Source organism: Calonectris borealis, chromosome 1 (genome assembly GCF_964195595.1).
Source record: "Calonectris borealis chromosome 1, bCalBor7.hap1.2, whole genome shotgun sequence".
Lineage (NCBI taxonomy): Eukaryota > Metazoa > Chordata > Aves > Procellariiformes > Procellariidae > Calonectris > Calonectris borealis.
In genome coordinates, this window is record NC_134312.1 from 195,891,650 (window position 1) to 195,914,983 (window position 23,334).

At 38.1% G+C, this 23,334-nt stretch overlaps 1 protein-coding gene across 1 annotated transcript in view; it reads right to left on the minus strand.

Moving 5' to 3' along the window:
• Window positions 1-23,334, minus strand: part of FRY (FRY microtubule binding protein) — a 175,930-nt gene that overhangs the window by 112,156 nt on the left and 40,440 nt on the right. Inside the window, exons 3-8 of the mRNA XM_075139803.1 lie at window positions 16,582-16,635; window positions 7,816-7,955; window positions 5,738-5,828; window positions 5,241-5,320; window positions 5,043-5,123; window positions 3,195-3,363 (exon numbers count right to left, since the gene is read on the minus strand). Coding sequence (XP_074995904.1) covers window positions 3,195-3,363; window positions 5,043-5,123; window positions 5,241-5,320; window positions 5,738-5,828; window positions 7,816-7,955; window positions 16,582-16,635 — 615 coding nt within the window. The remainder of the gene's footprint in view (window positions 1-3,194; window positions 3,364-5,042; window positions 5,124-5,240; window positions 5,321-5,737; window positions 5,829-7,815; window positions 7,956-16,581; window positions 16,636-23,334) is intronic.

Sequence of the window (23,334 nt, forward strand, 5' to 3'; positions counted from 1 at the left end):
AAGACAAAGCAGGACGTAAGTTAAGATCAAGGATCTGTTACTCTAACCATGATAATCCACAAACTCTCCACTGATTCCAGCTGTGCCCGGTGGTGTTCTGGGGATGGAAAGGGAGTTGGACGCAGGAGCTGACCTCATGCCTTCCCTGTGCATACCTTCAGGAGCAGGAGTAATAGCCCACATGGGCTATTACAATGCTCTGGGAGGCCAGAAAAGGAATGTACTTCTCTGGTAAGATACTCAAGGGAAAGAAGAATCTTACTGTAAATATTTTGGATAAATTTCACTGCTAGGATCCATTGCAGATTAAGCGTCAATACAGAACTGTGCTATGTGAGGGAAGAGACCTGTGGTGCAAACCACCACAATTTCCAGCCTGCAACTGGGGATTGAGAAAGAAAGGTAAAATGTACTTCTGTCCTAAACATGCAGCAAACTTCTAGCCACACAGCTCTGCTACTCAGGAAGTGAGGGAGGGGAAATAAGCATCCACCCACTCTTGTGTTTCTGTACAACTTCTCTGAGGATGACAAATCATGTTGCTCCAGTTACTTCTTCCTCTCTGGGTCCAAGGCCCAAACAGCCACTGACAAGGATTACAAGGATGTTCCCCTCTGACCTTTATTCCTGCACATGCGTGCAGAGCAGTTTACACTTTGGACCATGCATAATTTTTCCTGGCTGCAATCATGATTCTACACCAAATGGCTTCAATCACTCCGGCCATTTCTGCTACACAGCTGAGGCCCCTAAGCAAAGACAGTAGCCATCCTGGGCTGCTTCTGCATTCCGTGGTGGAAGACAGGCTTTTCTGGAGCTCACTCCTGAGATTAGCTCACCCTTTGAAAATGTCTCTCTCTACTAGAGCAGAGCTGGTGTGACAGAGCTTGTAGCTGAGGCACTGCATGTAGATACTCTGCCTAACAGACCAATCGCCTACAGAATCAAACTGTATATGTATTTCACCAAACTGAGCAAAACTGGTTTTCCTACATACACAGTGCATCTTATGATGCATTGTAGTATATATAAGAATTAATTCGGTGCTGTGATACTGTAGTTATAAGCAAGGTAGAGATCATTTGCATCCAAATTTTGAGTCTACTAAATGGGAGCTTTGCCACTGGTTTCAATACCAGCGAACACTGGATCCCAGCAGTGCTGTGCCATAAACCTGTGCCACAAAGTCATTCACTCATATTAGTCATGAACACACACTAGTTTGATATCTTGCCAGCTCTGGATAACTTACATTAAGCCAACACATACTAAGATGTGTTCATATAATGAAGTGTAAGGTAAGAACAAAAATGACCTGTTTCCGTGTTGCTAAATATGTTTTAAATATGTTGTTAAATATGGTTTAAAACACATTGCAAAATTGAAATAGACTGTGATTCCTGTTCAGAACTTAGAGAAATGGCTCTGTGTGTCTGTACGGATGTGTATTTGTATTCCAATGTCAAATCCTTACTTGTGGGCATCTAACATTGATTTTTTACTCCATTGACACCATCAATAAGCTAATCTTTATGTGGAGGTTTACATAAAACGTGTATTTTACTGGATGACTGGTTACAAACCATGGAGCCATGAGGGTGATCCCAAGAAAAAACAGGAATAAAAAGGTTAAGCTAAACAAACCTGCTGATGGAACAGAACCCACTGTATATTACCAACAAGAAATGTGGCCTTTTAAAAATGTTTAAACATAAAAGATTTTCTTTCCTTTTATAAAATCATGCAATTTGTTAATCATAGAATCATAGAATCATAGAATCATAAAGGTTGGAAAAGACCTCTAAGATCATCAAGTCCAACCGTCAACCCAACACCACCATGCCCACTAAACCATGTCCCTAAGCGCCTCATCTACACGTCTTTTAAATACTTCCAGGGATGGTGACTCAACCACTTCCCTGGGCAGCCTGTTCCAAGGCCTGACCACTCTTTCAGTAAAGAAATTTCTCCTAATGTCCAATCTAAACCTCCCTTGGTGCAACTTGAGGCCATTTCTTCTCGTCCTATCACTGGTTACTTGGGAGAAGAGACCAAGACCCACCTCGCTACAACCTCCTTTCAGGTAGTTGTAGAGCGCGATGAGGTCTCCCCTCAGCCTCCTCTTCTCCAGACTAAACAGTCCCAGTTCCCTCAGCCACTCCTCATAAGACTTGTGCTCCAGGCCCTTCACCAGCTTCATTGCCCTTCTCTGGACATGCTCCAGCACCTCAATGTCCTTCTTGTAGTGAGGGGCCCAAAACTGAACACAGGATTCGAGGTGCGGCCTCACCAGTGCCGAGTACAGGGGCACGATCACCTCCCTGCTCCTGCTGGCCACACTATTTCTGATACAGGCCAGGATGCCATTGGCCTTCTTGGCCACCTGGGCACACTGCCGGCTCATGTTCAGCCGGCTGGCGACCAACACCCCCAGGTCCTTTTCCTCTGAGCAGCTTTCCAGCCACTCTTCCCCAAGCCTGTAGCGTTGCACGGGGTTGTTGTGGCCGAAGTGCAGGACCCGGCACTTGGCCTTGTTGAACCTCATACAGTTGGCCTCGGCCCATCGATCCAGCCTGTCCAGGTCCCTCTGCAGAGCCTTCCTACCCTCGAGTTAATTTAAAGCATTCATGATAGTCAAACTATGCTCTGTACTAGTGGCTCTCAAACCAGCTGGGTACAGAATGCACTCTACAGGAAGGGGGGTGAAGGTGTGGTGGAAGGAGACAACACATCCAAGGCAAATTCCATCCAGCTTTTGCCTCAACTCTTTGTCTCTTTCTCTGTGTTTTTGTCCATCAGAAGGTCCTCTCCTCTCTGGCAACTATGTCAAGGGTGGAAGATTCACTTTGGAGGCAGTGAGCAGCGGGGGAGACATAGCTAGGCAGGGACACAGGGCAAGGAACAGCTGCGGGATGGCACGGTGGAAGGTCTGGGGTCTACAGAACCAAAACTCTTTTTATTGGAGGGTGAGATGTGGGGACTAGGGGTATAAGGCTGATGAAAAGTCGGTATGGAATGATGCACTCCAGAGATTGGAGACCGGAGTGCTGAGGTTCAGAACAAACAGAAAGTAGCTGCGGACACATTTATATGGGAATGACATGTGGAAAATATCCTGGAGTATTACAGGAGAGATGCAGGGAAGCCCATTCTAAAAGGTCTGGGAACCACAGTTATATCCTTAGGAATTTTACCTGCATAAACTGAAGAGAAGCTTCAAAGTCCTCCACAGGATACATCTTAATGCGGAAGAATTTCATTCCCATTATAAGACTGATAATGCTTTGAACTACATACGGGCTTTGCTCTTTATGCCGTAACTCTTTTAACTCCGCCATGAATTTCTTCTTTACAGCAGGAAATCTATGAATTCACATTGGTTAGTTACAAAAAAGTATAGATTCATATTTGAAATATATTGTAAGGTATATAAATGGGGAAAAATCTAAAGAAGATTCAACCTCGGTTGTAAAATACTATTTCAGTCAGTGTGTGAAGAGATTTCTTTTTGTTTGCTTTTCTTTCACTTCTGATAAACTCAGAAAAGAAAACAAAGGGTACAGTCTGATCTTAGGCCCTTTGGATAACCACATCTTTCCAATTATTTTCTTACCATGCCCCTCTTTTACATAAGAGCTAACAAGATCATTAGAATAACCCCCTCACATGTTTTTCAAAAATCCAAGATGAAAGATAGCTTCTTGCAAGTACATGCAATGTTTTTAAAAGAAAATGCTTGAATGATAACCATGAAAATATTCAGATAGGCTATTCCTCCCTTCAGTTTTTTTCTAATAGTCATTACAGTAACACTTAAGCATTAACTACAATAATTTGGGATGGGGTGGTCTGCGACCATTTTTGATCTTCCCCATGAGTTTATTGGAGATGTCCTTTGAGACAATATGTCCATAAAAAATAACATATAGGAAGATCATCCAACAGGATCTCTTGTCCTTTTGGAGACAAAATGAAAAGAATATAATTTTCATGGGCAGGTATAGCACGTACAACCTGTTGTTACCACCTCTGATAGGGAACACAGGATAGTAGAAAGAAACAGGTTGGCGGGAAGAAGCCCTCCAGTGGTAGTAACATCTTACAAGGCCCTTCAGAATTGGAGGAGAGAAACTATTTATGGAGAACAGGTATGTTTCGTCTTTGACAGTCAACCTGAAGCTTTGGATCCAGACGTCAATTCCTTTGGATCCTTTGACCCAGCCAATTTAGAAGCCCGGGTTTTAGCTGAAGTCTGTGAAAGTCATATGATTTCCAGGAACTCAAACTGGTTTGCCTACATGAAGCTCAAAAAATAATTTTGGTTAAGTTGATTGGTCTTGTAGAGCAGACTCGCTCTCAGCAACAGTAAGAAGTCAGGAGACAGAGATCACTGACATGGATCTATGTCAGGGCAGTAAATTTCACCCTTCTGCTTAGTTTGTGCGATAAGCGTGTCATAAGACTTTATATCGGGTACATGAATTTCTGAATATGTCTGCTTCCAGATTCAAAATTTAAGACCGGATTCCACAAAGTGTTTTCTGTCTTTACTGTGCCATCTGCACTAAGAAGTGCAGGATGAAGGATTTAGAAGCAGTTGCATTAAGTTCTAAACTGAAATAACTGCAGAGAAACTTTAAAATGCTGCTATGCTGCAGTATAGCCATTTTTAGGTTTGCCCAGCTACAGAAAAAATAGCGTATAGAAGAAAGATTAACTAAAATAGCTCTCTTCAGCCCTTTGGGCTTTCCACAGATGTCATCGCTGAGATAAGAAAAATAATGCTAGTAGTCCAATAGTAGTCTGAATAAAATCAGCTGTAGTCTAGTTGAATTTATTCAGTATCACTGGACTAGATGCAGAAAGCCTGTGATTCCCTCAAGTTCTATGCTCTAGAACAACTGGATGAACAGAGGGCCAGTGAGCTGAAATGATTTATTCCTACACTATCTTTCAAGAAAGTGAGAAAATCAGAATATTCATATGCTAAGGAAGTAAAACTTGTCAGATTTCCATTATGTATGATATTCAATTTTACTTACTTTGCTTGAGCTAGAACACCTATTACTTCTGCATACAAATCTGCAACAATGTGCATATTTCCAGTGTTAGGACCAAGGTACCTAGCAAGAGACAAGCAAGAATTCTTGGCTGAGAAAACATTCTGCTTAAACCACAACAATTAAAAAATTCAGCAAATGATTTTTTTCATAGAATTTTTGTGTGAAAAAGAGCCTTACCCTTCTTTGTATTTAAAGTGCTTGAAAGCCAAGTTAATAACATCATGTACCAAACTGTCTATTACAGGATGAAGTGGAATCTGAAAACACAAAGTAAAACATAACTGGTACACATATATTACACTTCAAGCTGCATACCTTAGTGCTTGTATTACTCCTGGGTATCTTCCCTACATAAATACGGTATCAGCTGACATAGCATCTAGCTAACAAAACAGCTGAAATGAGCCACCCATTTAAAGTTTATTTAGTATTGAAGAGAAATACTTTAGCTCTAAAGACTTGGCAAAACAAAGGCTGTAGAGCTGTATTCTGTAGAGCACAGAATACTATGTATCCTACAGGTGCAAGAAAGACAGCAATAAACAAGCATGCAGGATGTATCTCATGTTTTTATTAGACTCTTAAAGACAGAAATAGAAAGAAGAATCTAAAATTAGGTTGTATTGGTAATTTCCATTATTTATTAGTTAATGAATAATTTAAGAACTCCATACCTGTTTCAAAACTTCTATTAATACTAATGAAAAAATAAAATCAATAGCCAGATCTCTTCTCTCCATTAAATAATCCCTCTGCTGTTCATCACTGCAAAATCAAAACAGGAAACACAATATTTCTGAGATGTGTCATAATTCATATTATATGCCTTCCTCTATTACACAAATACAGGATTTTGTTTTTTGTGTTTTACTTTGTGTTTTACTTTTTAAACTGCATTTCAGAAAGTAATGCACTGATATGCTTTTAAAATCTGAGATAAATAGACCAAATCTAACTTGTTACTTTCACCTTCTTTCAAATGTTTAAATGTCGCTCTCCATTTCCTCCCTCTTTTTTTCCAGTTTAAGATCAAAACAAAACTTTCTCAAGAAAGAAAACAGAACAAAAACAAGGAAACTTTTGGATTCTGTATTTTAACACATGGATTTCATTTCAATTTCCTTGCTGATGGCACCATTTAGACAGTTCTCAGTTACACGTTGGAGACAAACATAATAAATTATTTTGTGCTATCAAATTCAGATTTAGACTCGTGATGGATTTCGAAAAATATCTTAAAAGTACCGACAGAGAATTCATAACCAAACTGCATTCTCTTTTTAAAACTGTTCCAGTGCTATTTTTTTAACTTTGGCATCACTTTTCAAACGTTCAAATACATTCCTTGTCCAGAACAACACAGAGGAATAAATGTCTGAGGTGAGTAGCTTGGAATACAAATACAAAAAATATCCATTTGGATCACCTGATCACAGTTTCAAAGTGTACTGAAAAGATAACATTGAAATATACAACACTTTTTAAAAATTAAACATTAAAGGGACAGTTCTGCAGTCCGTTTGAAGCAGTTATCACTGATTTCAGTGAGATTTTTGTTTGCATAAATTCAGCACAATTCTTATAAACATTAAGAACTTTAGTGATTTCAGTTGTACTTATGTGCTTATAATAACATACACTTAAGAGTTCTGCTTGATCAGCGATGAAATAAATTATCCGCATTTTGGTTTTCTTGGTTTCACATTAACTGGAAAAAGGACTGGTTATATGTTCTTTCTGTAACACTATCAATTGACAGAGTGGCCTTGGTTCACTGCTAAGCTGACTTCCAACTAGATTTTGGGTGAAGTTCCTGAAAACGTCTATTTATGCGCTGGTGGTCCTGTAACAACTTGAGAGAAAGAGGCACTTCAAGGCAAGGATTCATCTCATGCAAAAGCAGACATCTAACTGATGAATCGTGCCATCATATTGCCTACTTCCACTGACTTAAAGAGTCTGGAAGAGTCTGATTCAGGTTCATGTCTACCTTGATATTTTAAAACTAGCTCCTACCCCTTCATTCCAGCAACTACTGCCTTCAGTAGTTACTGGATTATAATGTAATCCTAATGTGAAGAATTGCCTATGCATTTCCGAACACCAGGTCTGCCGGTGTTGATTCTCCTGCTGCTTCATTAAAGTGTGTACATGTAATACCAAAGTATTCAGAATAACTGTAGTTTGAAGAATATACCTGTACCAAACAGCCAAACCTCAATATAAACCAAGAGCAATCTGTTGCCTTATCACTGAGGAACTACTGATATCATAAGAGATCAATATATTTGTTTTGGGGTCTTTATTTTTGTTCGCTTGTTTGTTTTAAGAGCCAGGTCAATGCTGCTAAAGCTCTTTTGACTGATTCACAATTTTTTGGATTGCGGATAGGTGTATGTGAAATTTCTACGACTAAGCAGAATGCTGTATAAAAAAAAATCCTTCCAAGTGTCACAGAATTATTGCCTGCTCACATGAGTAAAGAAGACAGACACAGTTTATACAAACCAATATTTACATGACATTACAGCTTCCAAAACAGCAGTAAGAAACAGTGTTTGAACTATCATCAGGAACATAATTTTAAAAACACAATTAGTCCATCCATCCAGAAGCTGAGAGAAAAGTTCCAGGAACAAGCAGAAAAACAACTTTCAAACAACTGTAACCTCACAAAAGTTGATGGGCAAAATGTAACATATTTTACCTTAGAATTTGTCAATAATGCATGTATGCATACTCAAAATCATACCTTTTGGATTTAGTACTTGTTCTTGGTCTGTACTCATGAGATTCATCTTCTATGCCATTCTGTCTTTTATACCAATCAAACAAAGTGCGCAGGATAGAGGGTAGACAATATTCTGAAAGTGAGCTCATTGAGCTTATTACCTATGGGGAAAATACAACAAATCAATAAACCAACTGGTGTTCAAGTTTCCCCTCCTCCTTAAAAAAAAAGTACTAATTCAATCGTTAGACATGTTCTTTCCTGTTTTCATTTCATTTTAGAGATCCATGGTACAGGCAGTGACCTAATATTCTGCATTTCCTGTTAAAACATAAGCAGAAATACAATAATGGGTTGTATGTCAATACTGTCTTTCCACTGACAATACTAAAATGCATTAAAATTGTGTATCATCCTACAACACACCAGAAAATGAACTAGTTCTTCAAGGAGCTTATTTTTATTTCTTACACAATGTTGATTTGAGTTTGAGCAAATTATAAGGACAGAAAAAGTGATGAACCAGAGGTACTGTCTCATGGGTTGTATCTGACTGCTGGATGCCTCCCCTGAAGCTCAGAATGTATTGACAAACCCCACAAGCTCTGCAATAATCTTAACCAACTGAATGTGCAGATGCATCCATCTTACTATAAGGCTGACACACCTGATGATAACTTAGACTTCTCTTTTATATATAGGAAAATATTTACAGTTTCCCATGTCTTTGTGTGCACAAATAAGTAAAACAAAGTTTAAAATTATTCCTTTAAAGTTCCTGATTAAACAGTTCTATTGGCATACTGGAAAAGAAGATTACTGCTCACTCAGTATAAACCGTGTCACCAATTACAGAAATGTTACTGAACATGTTACTACCGAACTATGACTTAAACTTCCTATTACAGGAAACCATAAAGCTGCAAAACATGAAAAGATCAAAAGCTAGGGTGAAAAAAAGACCCAATATTATACAAGAGGATTATATATGTATTGCAACTGAATATTTACAGCTACAGCATTTGTGTACATTCAAAGAAAATAGAAAATGGCTACTTAAAATAGGAATAAATTACTGATCTGGAGATTTGTGACCACCTCAAGATCATGCAGGGCTTGATCCTGCGAAGTGCTGAGTAGCAGGAGCGAAATGCTGAAGTATGTACTTGATGTCAAGTACACTGATTATATCATTAACTCTGTCAGGTTTATCTACCTGCTTAAACTTACACCAGCACGTTTCAGTGCTTGTGGAACAACAGTAGAGTTTAATGTCTTGTATAAGACCAAGCTTGTGTGAAGTCTGAGACTAAGACAAGAGCAAAACTGGGAGACCGAGCACCTTACATACAATTCCCAAACGTTACTAAAGCCTTAGATGACAACTTTTGTGGATGACAGTTAGTTTAGACCAATAACCCTGATCACTTTTGCAGCTTTTCAGCCTCAGAATTTAAATAATTCACAGTGATGTTGTGGTCTAAAGTTAATGAGGATAAAGTATTATTGTTTCGTTTGGATTCAGGTATTATGGCCTAAAGTTAAACATAGAACATTAGAAAGCTATAACAACTGCCCCTGTAAAAATAAAAGTTTCTATAAAAGTACTATTTTAGGAAAGCTTTCAATCCAGTGTTTCCAGTATATTTTATTACCTGAAATATGAAACAAGTTGCTGTGGAAGATGGCATGAAGGCACTGCTTGCAGCAGTGACAGGAGCTCTTTCATGAAGAATTACTACAGCAGCCTAGGCTCAATTATACCAAAGCCTTCAAGCGTAAGACTTCAGATAAATACTTAGAAGACATGAATCACCTAGTGTCAGTGCAAACTATTCACTACCAACTCAGGGCGCTTAGACGTTTCAATCACTTCTCTGTTGTTTTCCAGAAGTTTTTCTGAAGCTGGCATAACACCGGTTGTTAAATATGAGATGCAGTGAAAAAGTGTTTGCTGGGGAAGGCTAGAATAGACCTAAATATCTTTTAAGAGATCACAATATTTAACTATAAGTGAAAAGTTGTTTCAGTCAGGTCTTCCTGCACGTTCACCGACATATGTATCAATGCTGTTCTCTAAATCCCAGCTACACAATTTCACTCACCACAAGAAGTCAAAGTGTTTCCTGTTAAATCTCCTCAAGCCATACTTTCTCTGCTGAATTTACAGTGTGTGTCTGTAGCAGGATTAAAAGGTCAATATAGCTTTTTTTTAATCTTTCTGTCACTGCACTTTTAAGACAGGAAGGAAGGGTGGACTGGGCAAAGACCTGGCTCTCAGGGAACAGGAAGGGAGGGAAGTCTAGCCAGCGTGTTGGTTACTCAACCCTTTCATTTACTGGAAGTAAGTCCAGAAGTGAGATGAATTCTAGCTCTGTGCTGCTCCTGAAAGGGAGTGCACAGAAGTACAAATATGTCCTTGTTGGACAAATGATCATGTTCTTCCATCATAAATGAACTACCTACTGTATAGCTTAAGGATAAGAAAGCTGCACAAGTAGGGAGCTGTTTAAAACTTGTGTTCACAGAGCATTAAATATACTTTATGTAAATGCTTAATATTTATTTTGGACTAATATGCAAGTGTAAATTTAATGAAATTCTGCCCAGATAGTTTGCTACAATTTATATACTTTCATAAAAGTCTTGCTATATTGTCAAAATACAAATATAAGAAATATTTCCACTAACAGCAGAGAGATGCTGATTTTTTTTTATTTCACATATGAATTTCTATGTGCTTTAACAGCAAATATATTTAAAACGGCATTCAATTTCCAACAGTATCATTAACTTCTTGGCTCTGCATTCTTTTCATATAACATATATGTCAGTATGTATGTTAAATGTGCATTTTATTGCCATTTTAATAATGCAGAATTGCAGTACTTCATTTTTGCATAGTTGGTTTATTTTTTGTAAATCTATCATTTGCACAGTGTCTGCATATTCTGTCTTCAAATTGTTGTTGTGTAGATTCCAAATAATGGACATAAGGAGTGAGATTTTACACTTTCTATCAATGCTACTGAAAGCAGAATTTGATTAACATTGTCTTAACTATATCTAGGATACCCATAGCCATGCGATAATGTCTTCCCTTCATTCAACGTTTTTTCCACTTCATGCATGTCTATAACAAAGCCCCATAACTACAAACAATACAGATTCAAGGAAAGTAACAGCTGCAATGAAATCCTTGTTCCTTGAAATCAACAGCAAAACTCTCATGGACCACAGTTAAGACCAGGATTTCACATGCAGTATGTGAAATTAAGGAGATAAAGTTAACAATTTTTATTCCAAATACTCTAGACTGCGGCAGGAGGAAGGTGGAAAGATGAACTGCACTACGCTCTAATCAAAGCAGCTACATGCTCTAATTCTGTTGGACCCTTTGAGACAAAACTTTTTTTCCTGATAATGATAGATTTCTAAATAAGTCAACTCTAACTGAAAAAACTGTAAAATGAAACATTAGGAGCAAATTTGTGTAGATCTCCTTTCATTCACATCTCTGTTCTAAGCATTTTTTTGGACAGTCCTATGAATTTAAATGTTCCTGGGAACTGTTAAAACTGGTATCTATTGAGTTGGACTCACTCACTAGTTTTCACTTATGGCCTTGGTTTTGTGAGTGAAGAAACTGGATTTTTTTATACCGTAATTTTGTAGATGGGTAATTTCACCTAGCTTGCTTATACATTAGCAATGTTTATGGCTGTTTTACTGCCAGGATAACAGTTTACATGAAAAGCCATTTATTTCTAGTGTGCAGCAAGTTCAGTTCTGAACGTGTTACCTTTAATTTTGCCTTCAGGTTTACTTCTTTACACACTGCTTCAACGCAAACCTCTGATCAGGAGCCAAGGGTTGTTCTATGACCCCATGACCACGTGCCTCTACTATGTGCCCTTCTGCTGGTGAAGAGGGACAATGCGTAAAATGCAAGGAAGGGGAAAACACAAAAGGGGCCAACTGCAGTGCTACTGCAATGATGACGATATCATTACTCCCTTACTACATCTAACAAATATAATATTGGATGGGAATAATTATCAGCATGTCATTTACCACATTGAGGCTGTTATGAAAAAGGGACACTTAATCATTAGTATGTTGCTTAGTGTCTTTTTTATTTATATTTGTATTTTCCACATTTTTTATTATTACATTTTTATTTTCCTGTTTTTAGCTTGACCTATTTTTTGCTTCCATCTCCTAAAAGTATATAAAACATTAAATGTTTTTGCTTTCCAATCTGTATTCTCCAACCTAGTGCACTTCTAAGAAGAGAGCAGTATAACTAAAATGAGCACAAATTTTTGTGCAGTTTATGCTGAAACTCTTGCAACAGGCACCTCATATAGAGAGTTTCATATGAAAACTTAACTCTTGCTGTTAAGTTTTCACTTCCATGGCCAAAACATTACATTCATTTTGTGTTTTCATATGGAAAATGTCTGCAGGTTGGTCCACCTTACACAGTGCTCTTTTTCTGCCTCCAGTGTCGTTAGTTCACAGAACATTTATATACCCTGCTAAGAACAGAAGATACGTTAGTAGAGGCTGAGAAAAGACTAGTAAAAATGTTTCCTTGAGTGAGGATAAGCCTCCTGGATAATTATGGTTTTCTTCACCCTAGCTTTTGATCTGTTCATGTACTGCAACTTTACGGTTTCCTGTAATAGGAAGTTTGAGTCATAGTTCAGTAGTATTATGTTTAATAACATTTCTGTACTTGGGGACACAGAGCATGCTAGTGCTGGAGCAGTAATGCTCTTTGCCAATAGGCAACTAGAGTTGTCTAATCAAGAACTTTTAAAACATGATTTTAAATATACTATAAAGATATTTAAAACCATATGTAAAAACTGTATCGTTTCCTGTATATATTTTCTTTATATACATGGACACCTAAAAAGTCCTACAGTCAGTGTAAGGAATCCGGTTTGTTAAGCTAATGGTGAGACATTCTGCAAGTCAAGATAAGTAAGATTACTTCATACGTTGCTCAAGATACTATTATGAGTTTGAGGAGGGTGATGCAATTGGCAGCCAGACAGAACCCACAGGACAATACTGTCTGCTTAACAGGAGGCACTGACACTACAGCCATATGGAGAGAAACAGCTCTGCCTGTGCACAGTCAGGTCCCTAAACGCTGGGTCCATCACCACCATCACAACTAGCACTCCTAAAATGGTGTTTGAGAATGGGCAGGAAAAAAAGCTGGGTCTCAGAAAGCCAGAGATAAAGCTGTTTAGGGAAAGTAAGCAATGCTTTCGGAACCGTTTTATATCATTCGGGCGTTTCAATGTTAAACTTCATGCTGATTACTCTGGGTAGCTAAAGTTCCATTGTGCTCACTCTAAGTTACTGCAAAGAGGTTTTTTTGGCTGTTTTTTTCCACCTCTGAAGCTGACCTGCAAAAGGTAAATTTTAAATCAGGTCATGCCTTACTTTTGCTGCTTTTTAATTTACAGTTAGATGATGCAGCTCAGATATTTTAAAGTGAGTAGTGATCTGGTCACTTCAGCATCACCTATCAATTTCATTCAAATTGAACAGAGAGAATTTTGATAAAGTCCAAAAAAGAAAATTAGGTTCCTTTGACAGTGTGTCATTTTTGATGCCTTAAAATTGAAAGTCAAAATTATTAGACAGCCCTTGAAAATGTTTGTTCATGGGGATTCTCCCTCTTTTCCTTCTTCATTTCCATAGTAAAAATGTCAGGAATGTAATGTGTGGCCTTTCCTGTTTTTGCTTTCCACACTTACCTGGAAGACAGAAGCAAGGGATTATCATAGAATAGTTTGGATTGGAAGGGACCTTTAAAGGTCATTTAGTCCAACCCCCCTGCCGCGGGCAGGGACATCTTCAACCAGATCAGGTTGCTCAGAGCCCCCTCCAATCTGACCTTGAATGTTTCCAGGGATGGGGCATCTACCACCTCTCTGGGCAACCTGTGCCAGTGTTTCACCACCCTCATTGTAAAAAATTTCTTCCTTATATCTAGTTTAAATCTATCCTCTTTTAGTTTAAAACCATTCCCTCTTGTCCTGTCACAATAGGCCCTACTAAAAAGTTCAACCTGGTCTTCCTTCATCCTATAGGCTCTTTAAATATTTGAGTTAACTTAAAAAGTAAAATTTAAATGGTTTGTCTTAAAAGCACATGCCGCCTTACCTGGATTTTAGTATCATGTGGAATCATGATCTTCAGAGTTTTCCAGGTAGACCACACCTTCATTTTTAATATTAGCAAATTACCCATATTTTCGTGACAACTTTATAATACTGTTATCATTTGCAAAACAGCTTTATTATACTGAGATGTACTGACCTAATCTACCCAGTGAAACATGCCAAGTAAAGAAAGACTTTTTGCTCTATCTTCCTGTCTCTACTCTAGCTGAATTCTATCAAATCTCTACTATGTGTTACAAATTTTTGAATGAAAATCTAACTACAATTTAGCCAAACTAAAATGATTTCGGTAAGTATGAACCATATTCTTGAAAACAGGCTCATCAGCCAGGTACATTTTAGGTCCCATCTCCAATCACAGGCGTACATCAATCCCAGGAGCACTAGAACATCTCAAAATGATTGTGCTGTTCAAGCAGAAAACCAATGTGAAACCTGAGAAGGGAAACATTCCCAACAACTCAGGCTGAGGCAGACAGATAGTCTGAAAATTTCAATCTGAATAGTTTGTTTGGAAAATTTCAAGAAACTGAAAACAAGGTTTTCTGACAGGACGTCTAAGGCTACCTCAGCTCTATACTTTTCTATCAACTCTACGCATAGGTAGGACTCCAGATATGCAGTTAGAAATATATACAAATGTTGTGTATAACAAAATTTGCCGTTGTTTTTTGTCAGCATCTGTTTTTTTTTCCCCCAGCATTCAGAGTAAATTGCTACAGTTGTTTCACTCTGGGAAGCATTTGCTGTTCTCATTAATTGATCTTGGCTTAATTGTTCAATTTTCTGTCTACCTACCAATAACTAGGAGAAGCATAAGTCTTCTAATTCTTTCTTGTAAAGAGCCACAATTTGCTTAACCATGAATATTTCATCAAATCACGGCCACCCATTATGTGTTTGTTTAATACACTGCAGGAACAGTATCACAAGGTTTGCATATGGCTGGCTTAACTTGTTTTTCTTTCCCATTTATGTGTGACGCTCTTCCCACAGGAAGGAAAAAAAAAATATATATAAAATTAAGGTCAGAAAACCACAAAAAATTTCAATAGGCAGCTAGGGACTACTCACAAAGCAGCCTCCTTTAGCCCACAGTGGCTGGCTCCCCTGCAGGGTCCCTCTGTGGTCAGCGAGGAGGACAGGGCAAGGCAGAAGTCCTACTGTTTGCCTCCTGCTCTGAACAGCCCTCCGAGCAGGCTACCTCTCCCCAAAAAGCAGCTACAGAACAATCTAGAGAGCATCACTTTGTCAAGCTAAAATTATGAAGTGAGCCTTTGTGAACGCCAGTGGGGTCTCACAAGGCATCTTTGCTTCTGGTGCAATGTATCTAATATCCCAGAACACACAAAAATTGTGTTAAATTCATTTGAGATTCTGAAGTCCTACCCATACCTACTTCCTCTCCCAAAGTTAAGTTAATGATAATGGTACCTGCAGCTTATGGCATTAGCCACAGTTGCTTTTAGAGTTGTTGCTGTTGCTGCTGCTTCTGCTATGTCTTTCTGTCCTGTATTTCTGGCACTGCTGGCAGCACAGTGGTGCCGGCAGCCATGGAGTTAGCAGCAATGGCGACAGCAATGGCAGCTGAGGCAGGAATGGTGCAGCAGCAAATAACTTTGTTGCTTATAATACACCTTGAGTTTACCCCTCCTCCTTGTTGGGAGTGAGTTTTGGCATCCTTTATGCAACTTAAACTCTTTACCACCTATCTTTCTTTATTTCAAAATAGGTTACTCATGTAGGAATTTTTTCTAGACACTTTTTTTTTTAAGAAAGAGACTGCTGACAAACATTAATTTTCTTATACCACCATTAAAAAGTATGCATATTTCTGTTGGTTTTATTTTTGTACTCGTCCCATGTCCCTTACATAATCAATTTATTATTCTAATGCCAGATATAAATTTCATTTCATCAATTACAATTTCATTGTTTTAGTAAATGAAATCTAATTCATTATATAAATTCTATTTTAGTTTTTAATTCTTTTTCCTTGCCATTTTTCTCTAATTATTATATACCTTGTCATATATAGGCATTTACCCTGACAACTGAATTTATGCTTAATTTTAAATACAACAGGTTGGCTCAGCCTACATGAAGTGCAGCATACATGTAAGTCATGCTGGGTCATAGCTACAGAGACAAAATAGACTGATGAGACTGATGGCAATGACAATGATTCTAAAGACCCTCATATTAACCATAAGAAAAACCCCATAAAAGAAAGATCAGGGGCCATGCGCCTGTTTCAAAAACCAGGTATTCTGAAAAAATACAAAGTTTGCTTCGAAACCTCCATCAGGGGAAACAGCCAGGAAATAATACATGTGCCTAATACACTGTAAAAAGCAAGAAGTTTTACGGCAAAAAAAAATTGAGCTTGAAAACAGTGGAAAAATCCTCCTAATTTAAAACCAAGAATGGTTAGGCAAAGCACTCATCATTCTACTAAAGTACATTGAAAGAGACTGCTTTTGCAGTATTCAACAATAGCATATGGACACTAGAGTGCCTTCCAAGTATTTGTCCTACAGCCTGAGGAATGGAAATAATATAATTTCAAATGCCTTACTTGATCAAACTGGGGGTCCTCTCCTCGTTGCAGAGATTTGGTCAGTGGTTTCTCCTAAAAGAAAATGTATTAAATATGTATTAATTAAGATCAATACTATGATATATTCTATCAACTCTACTACTATTTTTCTCTTAGATTTTTACTTACATAATTTGTCTCCTGACCAGTTTGTCAGATACTGTTTGTTTCATATGCAAAGGAGACCTCTGCACACATATGACCTAATACTGACAGATTGTCTTTAGTGTCTGTAGTGTTTTTCCAAGAAAGAAAAGGAGTTACTTGGTGCTCACATGGATGATAAATTCTTTCAAAATCCTAAAAAGCACCTGGTATTTCCTCTAATACATAACCAAGGAGCTCTATTTAGCTACATGATGTACCTTCTTGTTATAATACTACCAGGCCATACAAACATGACCATAGATATAGTGCATCATCCAGTGCATACTGAAGGAAAGGTGCTTTTAGAAGAATCAAATACCATAGAGTTCATTTTTAAGGAAGATCATTGTAGAAAAAATGGCTGCATTACTCATTAAAAAAAAAAAAGGGCATTTTTTGAATGGAAGCAAATTTTCAGGAGACGTTCTCAGAGTACCTGAGAAAGCCAAGGAGAACCACCCAACTCTGAAAGAGTCCCCACGTGTGAACATGCATTCACCTTTATGGCTTTTTTGCCAAGCAGGCTCAATTACTGAGGCATGTAGACACACATAGTCCAGTATTCTAGATATATGCAACAGTATACAAAACATGAATCTCCTAAACTACAATGAAAATAAACAATACACGAAGGCAGATGACAGTCTGAAAAACATGTCACCGTCACAATTCTGCACTGAATTGTACTACTGTTGCTGGTGCCTGAAATGTGCCAGTGCCTTATTCTTTTGTAAATCATGCATCTTTCTTCTCCTACAGCTGCAAGATCGGGGCTCTCCCACCAGCTCAGCATGAGATCTTCTGTTCAGCTTTCAGCTAACTATTACACTCATCAGCATCTGTTAATGTATCAGGCAAAATACCATCACTGCCAGGGGATGTGAGATGCAAAACAAAGAAATCTGTAAAGCTGCTGAGATAATGGAACAGAAAGACTTGAGGCGGTCCAAAGATTTCTGTTATTTAATGTTTCTCTCTGGAGAAAATGATGGCCAGTATAATCTGCTGACTGATTTTGAAATTAATTATGCTGATCCACTTGTAATGCCAGCTGGCAAGGAGGTTGGCTGCAGGGTGACTGCAGTATCCCCTGACTACCTACCAAATAGAAAAATCAACAAAATGTTTTCTCCTGAGTCACTGATTTATCCAGGACAGTCATCAATATTTTTCATTGTTATCTCTAATGTCTACAGTGACTCCTCCAAGTTACATTAAGGGCACAACAACTATTAATTAGAACTTTATGACAGATTATTGGTAATGAACAGACACAGTAAAAACTTGTAGCCCAGAAACAGTCACATGACACCTCCCACCCGCAGTCTTCCTCCTCAATCAGTAACTCAGGGCTACCCTACCTAGTCGTGTCTCATGGGAGGACAATACTTCTTTTGTCTATTGCCGCACACTGAAAAGGACAGCAGATAATCTTTCAAAAGTAGTGTTCAATTTTTTAAAAGATTCTTAAGTTTTCATGGGTCCTGGACAAATCAATGTCCTGAGAGTTAGTGCAGGTTAGGAAAAAAAAAAAACCCCACACAATCTTTTTTTTTCTTAAGTTTCTGATTCTGTTACAGAAGGCTTCTGTTACCACAGAGACATTTCTTAAGGTCTGTTTCAATAAAAAGGGCTTTGGCATCCAGAAGCTTTGCGTTCCAGTGCCCGACACTGCAATGCTTGGCTTTCAGAGTAGTATCTAAAATCCTGCAGAAATGCATTCAGGGTTTCAGGCAGAAATGAGGTGTGGGATTCCTCATCACATGCTGATCTATAAGGTGGACACAGCTAAATGAGACAAAAAATGCCCTGGGAACCCAGGTCCGGAACTGCAATCCTGAAAATGTCTTAATCACCTGTTGCCTGTCTCTGGAAGCACACATACCTCACAAATACTTCAGTTTCTGACAATGATGTTCCCCAGGGACTGTGTTTCTAAGTTAGTGAAGATCCCTCCATTTTCACAAGGCCATACAACTCATCTCTTGCACTCTTATAGGCGACTAGACCAAACTGTGGTACATTCACCTAAAGAAACCATTCACAAGCCATGCAACAGCCTTGGTCGCAGCAGAAGGCAGCTCTGGGATGGAGACCAGTCAAGGACACCCAGCAAAAGCTAGGAAGGGTTCTGCTGCCTTAACTTCTCAATGTCTCCAGTCTAGGGCTCTAACTGAAACCGTTTTCTTCCCTTCATCCCACTCTGTACCTACTGCTGTTCTGGCCGCTTCCCTTCTCGCACTCTTACAAGGCAGCAGCTGCTGCTGCAGCGACTCTGCCTCTTCTTCATCCCCCTGTTGGGGCTGCTGCTGTTGCTGCTTCTTCATCGACACTGTCAAAGTACGGCGCTGCCACTGACTCTGCCTGCAGCGACTGCTGCAATGGCTCAGCCCGGCTGGACCCAGGCTGACCCCTGAAGCCAAGCGTCTCTGCACATCATACCCCCGTTCCGGGAGCAGGGTGCCCACGTCAGAGCAACTCATTGTACCCCTGCAGTGAATGGCAATAACCACAGAAAATTATATTTGGGACTTGGAGATTTGAGAAAACTCAAAGTAGAAGTTATTACTATTTACTTTATTACTATTTTTTATTACTAATGATGAGTACTGAATAGATAATGAACTGAATAAAGATAAAGGGCCAGATACAAATATGTTTTTTGGTGTCTAAGTGCTCCTAAAATATAAAAGGATGATTGCTTGCATGATGAGTGTAACACTGACACTGCTGAGTAAATTCAAAGATAGCTCAACTACATGTAGGTGCTTCAAGTGTCCTTTGAAAACAGCGTTTTTTGTTTATGCAATAGATAATTTCTTCTCATCTACTGTAAACAACTTGCCTATTCTATACCACTTAGTTCTAATATCCTTACAAATCTTCAAATTTCATTTTATGCAGTATTTTCAACATCATTGCTATGGCAGCTACTATATAAAATACATTTATATCCAGGGTAGACATTTTCATTATATACCAAAGGTTCAGGACTGGCAAAGACAAGGTTAAAACATGTAATAAAGTGAAATTGCCTCTAAGTAATAGATTCCATAGCACTCTATTTACCCTGGAGATACACCTATTTAAAAGTTTTAAAAAAAAATCTTAAAAATGTTTTCCACCCTCAAGGCACTATTTTATTTATTTTCTTGCCCACCCAATTCAGAAATGGCAAAGAGGCCCTTTTATATGATGAGTAGACTCTGTTTGAGTCTCTGTAGATGTAACACATTCTACAGAAATGTCTTCCAAATCTTGGATGAATAGGTAGGCTGAATTTGGAGCCAAAGCCTACAACCACAAAATATGAAAAAAGAAAGTTTTGATTAATCTGAAAGAGCCCGTAGCTTTCTGGGCTATAAAAAACATCAGAACATTTCAGAAGAATGGACTCTCAATAATAACATTTCCATTTTTAATCACTAAGTTAAACATCCTTATTTCTTGTTTGAAGTGCTACCTTCAATTGTATACTCTGTATTTGTTCACGCTGGAAACTCCCACGATATGAATACACGTTAGAGATAAGCAGTAAAGATCAGCAAAGACAATTTTGTATTTAATATCTGAAACTATTGTTTTTCAATAAAACCATCTAAACTTTTTGCATCGCCAATGCTTACAAAACAAAATGCTCACCTAAAAATTAATTTCCTTCCTCTGCCTTGTTGCTGTTGTGAAAACATTAATAGAATATATTAAAATAGAATACACTGAATATGCAATGGCAAATGTATATTTTACCACATTTGCATGCATTAACTAAATGTAATATTTACAAGTTATCTAAAAAATAACATATCAGTCAAACCCCCTATTCACATAGACACACTAAAACATTTATCCAAAGACTGTCAGCTACTTTTAATGGTTAACATATTAATGCTTTTTCAGGGCTGCTACACAAATATAATTGGGTAAATTTACACAGGAATAGCTTTTCTCGACCACCTGTCACAGAACTGAGTGCTCAGGGAAGGATGTTGTAGTGCCTGTTAAGCTTCACTATGTCACCATGTTATAATGATATATAATGCCCCTTAAAGTTATTTCTAACCTCAGCAACCATTAGGCACATTACTCCTATTGAACTATGACTGGGTACTGTATTACTGACTGAGATAAAACCCCTCTTTTTATAAGAGCATGGAGGATGCAAGGATATTTTGATACAAAATATAACTTTTGCACTGCATGCTAAAAAGCAGCCACACATATTCTACTGAGTAGTCTGCTGGGATGGAAGAGTTACCAAAAGGAAACAGCAGAAGAATGGACCTTTTCACGTAAAATGGAGTAGACATAGACCACATTCAACTACTACAGCTAAAATATATATAAAATGCATGTAAGTGCAATCTTAAGAATCAAAAAATCACCAAGTGTAATTCTTTCCTGCTTACAATGAATCATCACGTAAGCCCCAAAAGAAATTGAACATCTCTGTATTATATTCTTTTCAGCAGGAAAGAAAGGTGGCGTTTTGCAGGAAAAGGTCTGCTCCAAAAATAGCTGGATCAAAGATGCTAAATTTTTAATTTTGCCATTGGTTATTTTGTACATACAAAGATCGGAAAACGTATTACTGTCAATCTTGCGCTCATGTGGTGTGTAAACCATTATCTGTATCATCTAGGAGAAAACCTCATGATGCCGATTTGCTTCTGAAAGCTGGGCATGTGAAACTGTTCCACAGAGGAGCCCCCACCCTTCAGATGCAGCTGACCTACCAGCCAGTTGCCTCTGAAGGGGACAGTTTGTCTGTCTGGTCCCTGCCTCCATTCGGCTGTGTGCTCCTGCCTCCTCCCTCCCAGAACGGATCTATGCTGATCCTGCACTGAGCAGGTTCACACAGCTGAACTTGCAAATATTTACTTCTGTTTTGCCCTCTCAAAAATGGATAGAACAGTCTATGGTGCCATAAAAAAGCTGTTGTACTGAAAATAGTTCTGAACTTCTTGGGAAATAATTTTCATCTCTTATTTACCTTTTTACTATTTGGGAATTCCCACCACCACCCCAGAAAGCCTAGTTAATTTATACCTAAGCAATTAAGAGAGCCAAGCTTTTTGACTCAAAAGCATAATCTGTTTACTCTGATAGTCTCCCAAATGTCTCCCACCTGGAACTTCTATGAAACAGGCAATTAGTGTCCTGTTTTCACAACCGTTCTTTGCAAGTCAGCAGGTCCTCATGCATAAAAATATAAATTGCCAGTTCAGTGGATGACAACAGAATCTTTGATTTCTTTTGTTGCTCTGCTCAGCATCAATTAGCTGCTAGATACCTCTTTTAAGAGACTGTCAGTGACCATGGTACACAGATAGTAAAATAAACAGAAAAGGGGATTTCCTTTATTAGTCTTTGAAATTCTAAGTATGCTCCAAAAGGAAATTCTAAATGCAAACATAATAAAAAAGATATGATAATATAGTTTCAAGAAAACACCACGACTCTGCATAAGACAAAATTATAGACTCCAATAACGATGAGCTTGATGTAACTTTTGAAAATTAAGTAAAAAAGCAATGCTAATTGTACATGGTATTTCATATGGAGGGAAAAAAGCATATTTCAAGTGGCTACACATGTAAATTATGTATACATGTAAAAATATTCTACAAGTCCTATAAATTTTTATTTTAGCAAACTCAGGTTAAAAACCTACTTGTCATTACAGTTATTGCACAAAAATAATGAAAGATGCATGTTTAGAAGACAGGCTGAGTATTACTCGGTCTATTCTTTCTTCATGCAACTGCTCTTTTCTTTGTAACAGCTCTTCTCTTTCGTTCATGTGGAAAAGCATGTGCCCAGTAGTGCTGTACTGCTGAATACAAAACTACGTAAGAAAACATCAGTTCAGCTTCAAATACAGGTTTTCACTCACTGGCTCTGATTCTCGCCTCTTTGGCATCCACATCATGTACTGTTCTGACTGAGTGATAGCTTATATCATCACATTACGTATTACAGGCTAATGTTTGTCTGATTATCACATTCTCTGCAAAAGGCATCTTTTACCTATGCTGTCTACGAACAAAATTAAAATGTGGACACTCAGAAATTTTGGTGATGAGAATGTTTAATTTGAAGTAACTTATGTATCAGAAAAAATGGCCAAACAAGCCAAAGAAATAGCAAATTAATTTTCACTACTAATACTACACAGAAGTGGAATAAATTCCAAGCAGACCAAAGACAGAAGCAAAATTAGAGATTGCTTTCCAAGCTATTAGATGCACAGTGCAAAAATTAGCACTGCAACTTTTCCAAAATAACATGGAACTTAAGAAAAAAAACCTCACAAGAAACAAATACAAAAGTTTTCTTTCTTTCACTTACCTTGAGCAAACAACTAAAGAACTCTGACATTCTTACCCGATCAGTAAAAAAATTCGCAGACATGCCCTCAACTCGGTATTGATAATAAATGGTCACAAACTTTAAACAAAGGTTAAGTGCTGTTACAGGTATACCGCTAACCGAAAGAAAAACCCCAAACAAAAAATCTACTGCTCTCAGCATTCGTATCTTCTTTAATATTTTTCCATTGCAAAGTAAGGTGCTTTCTTGTAGGTA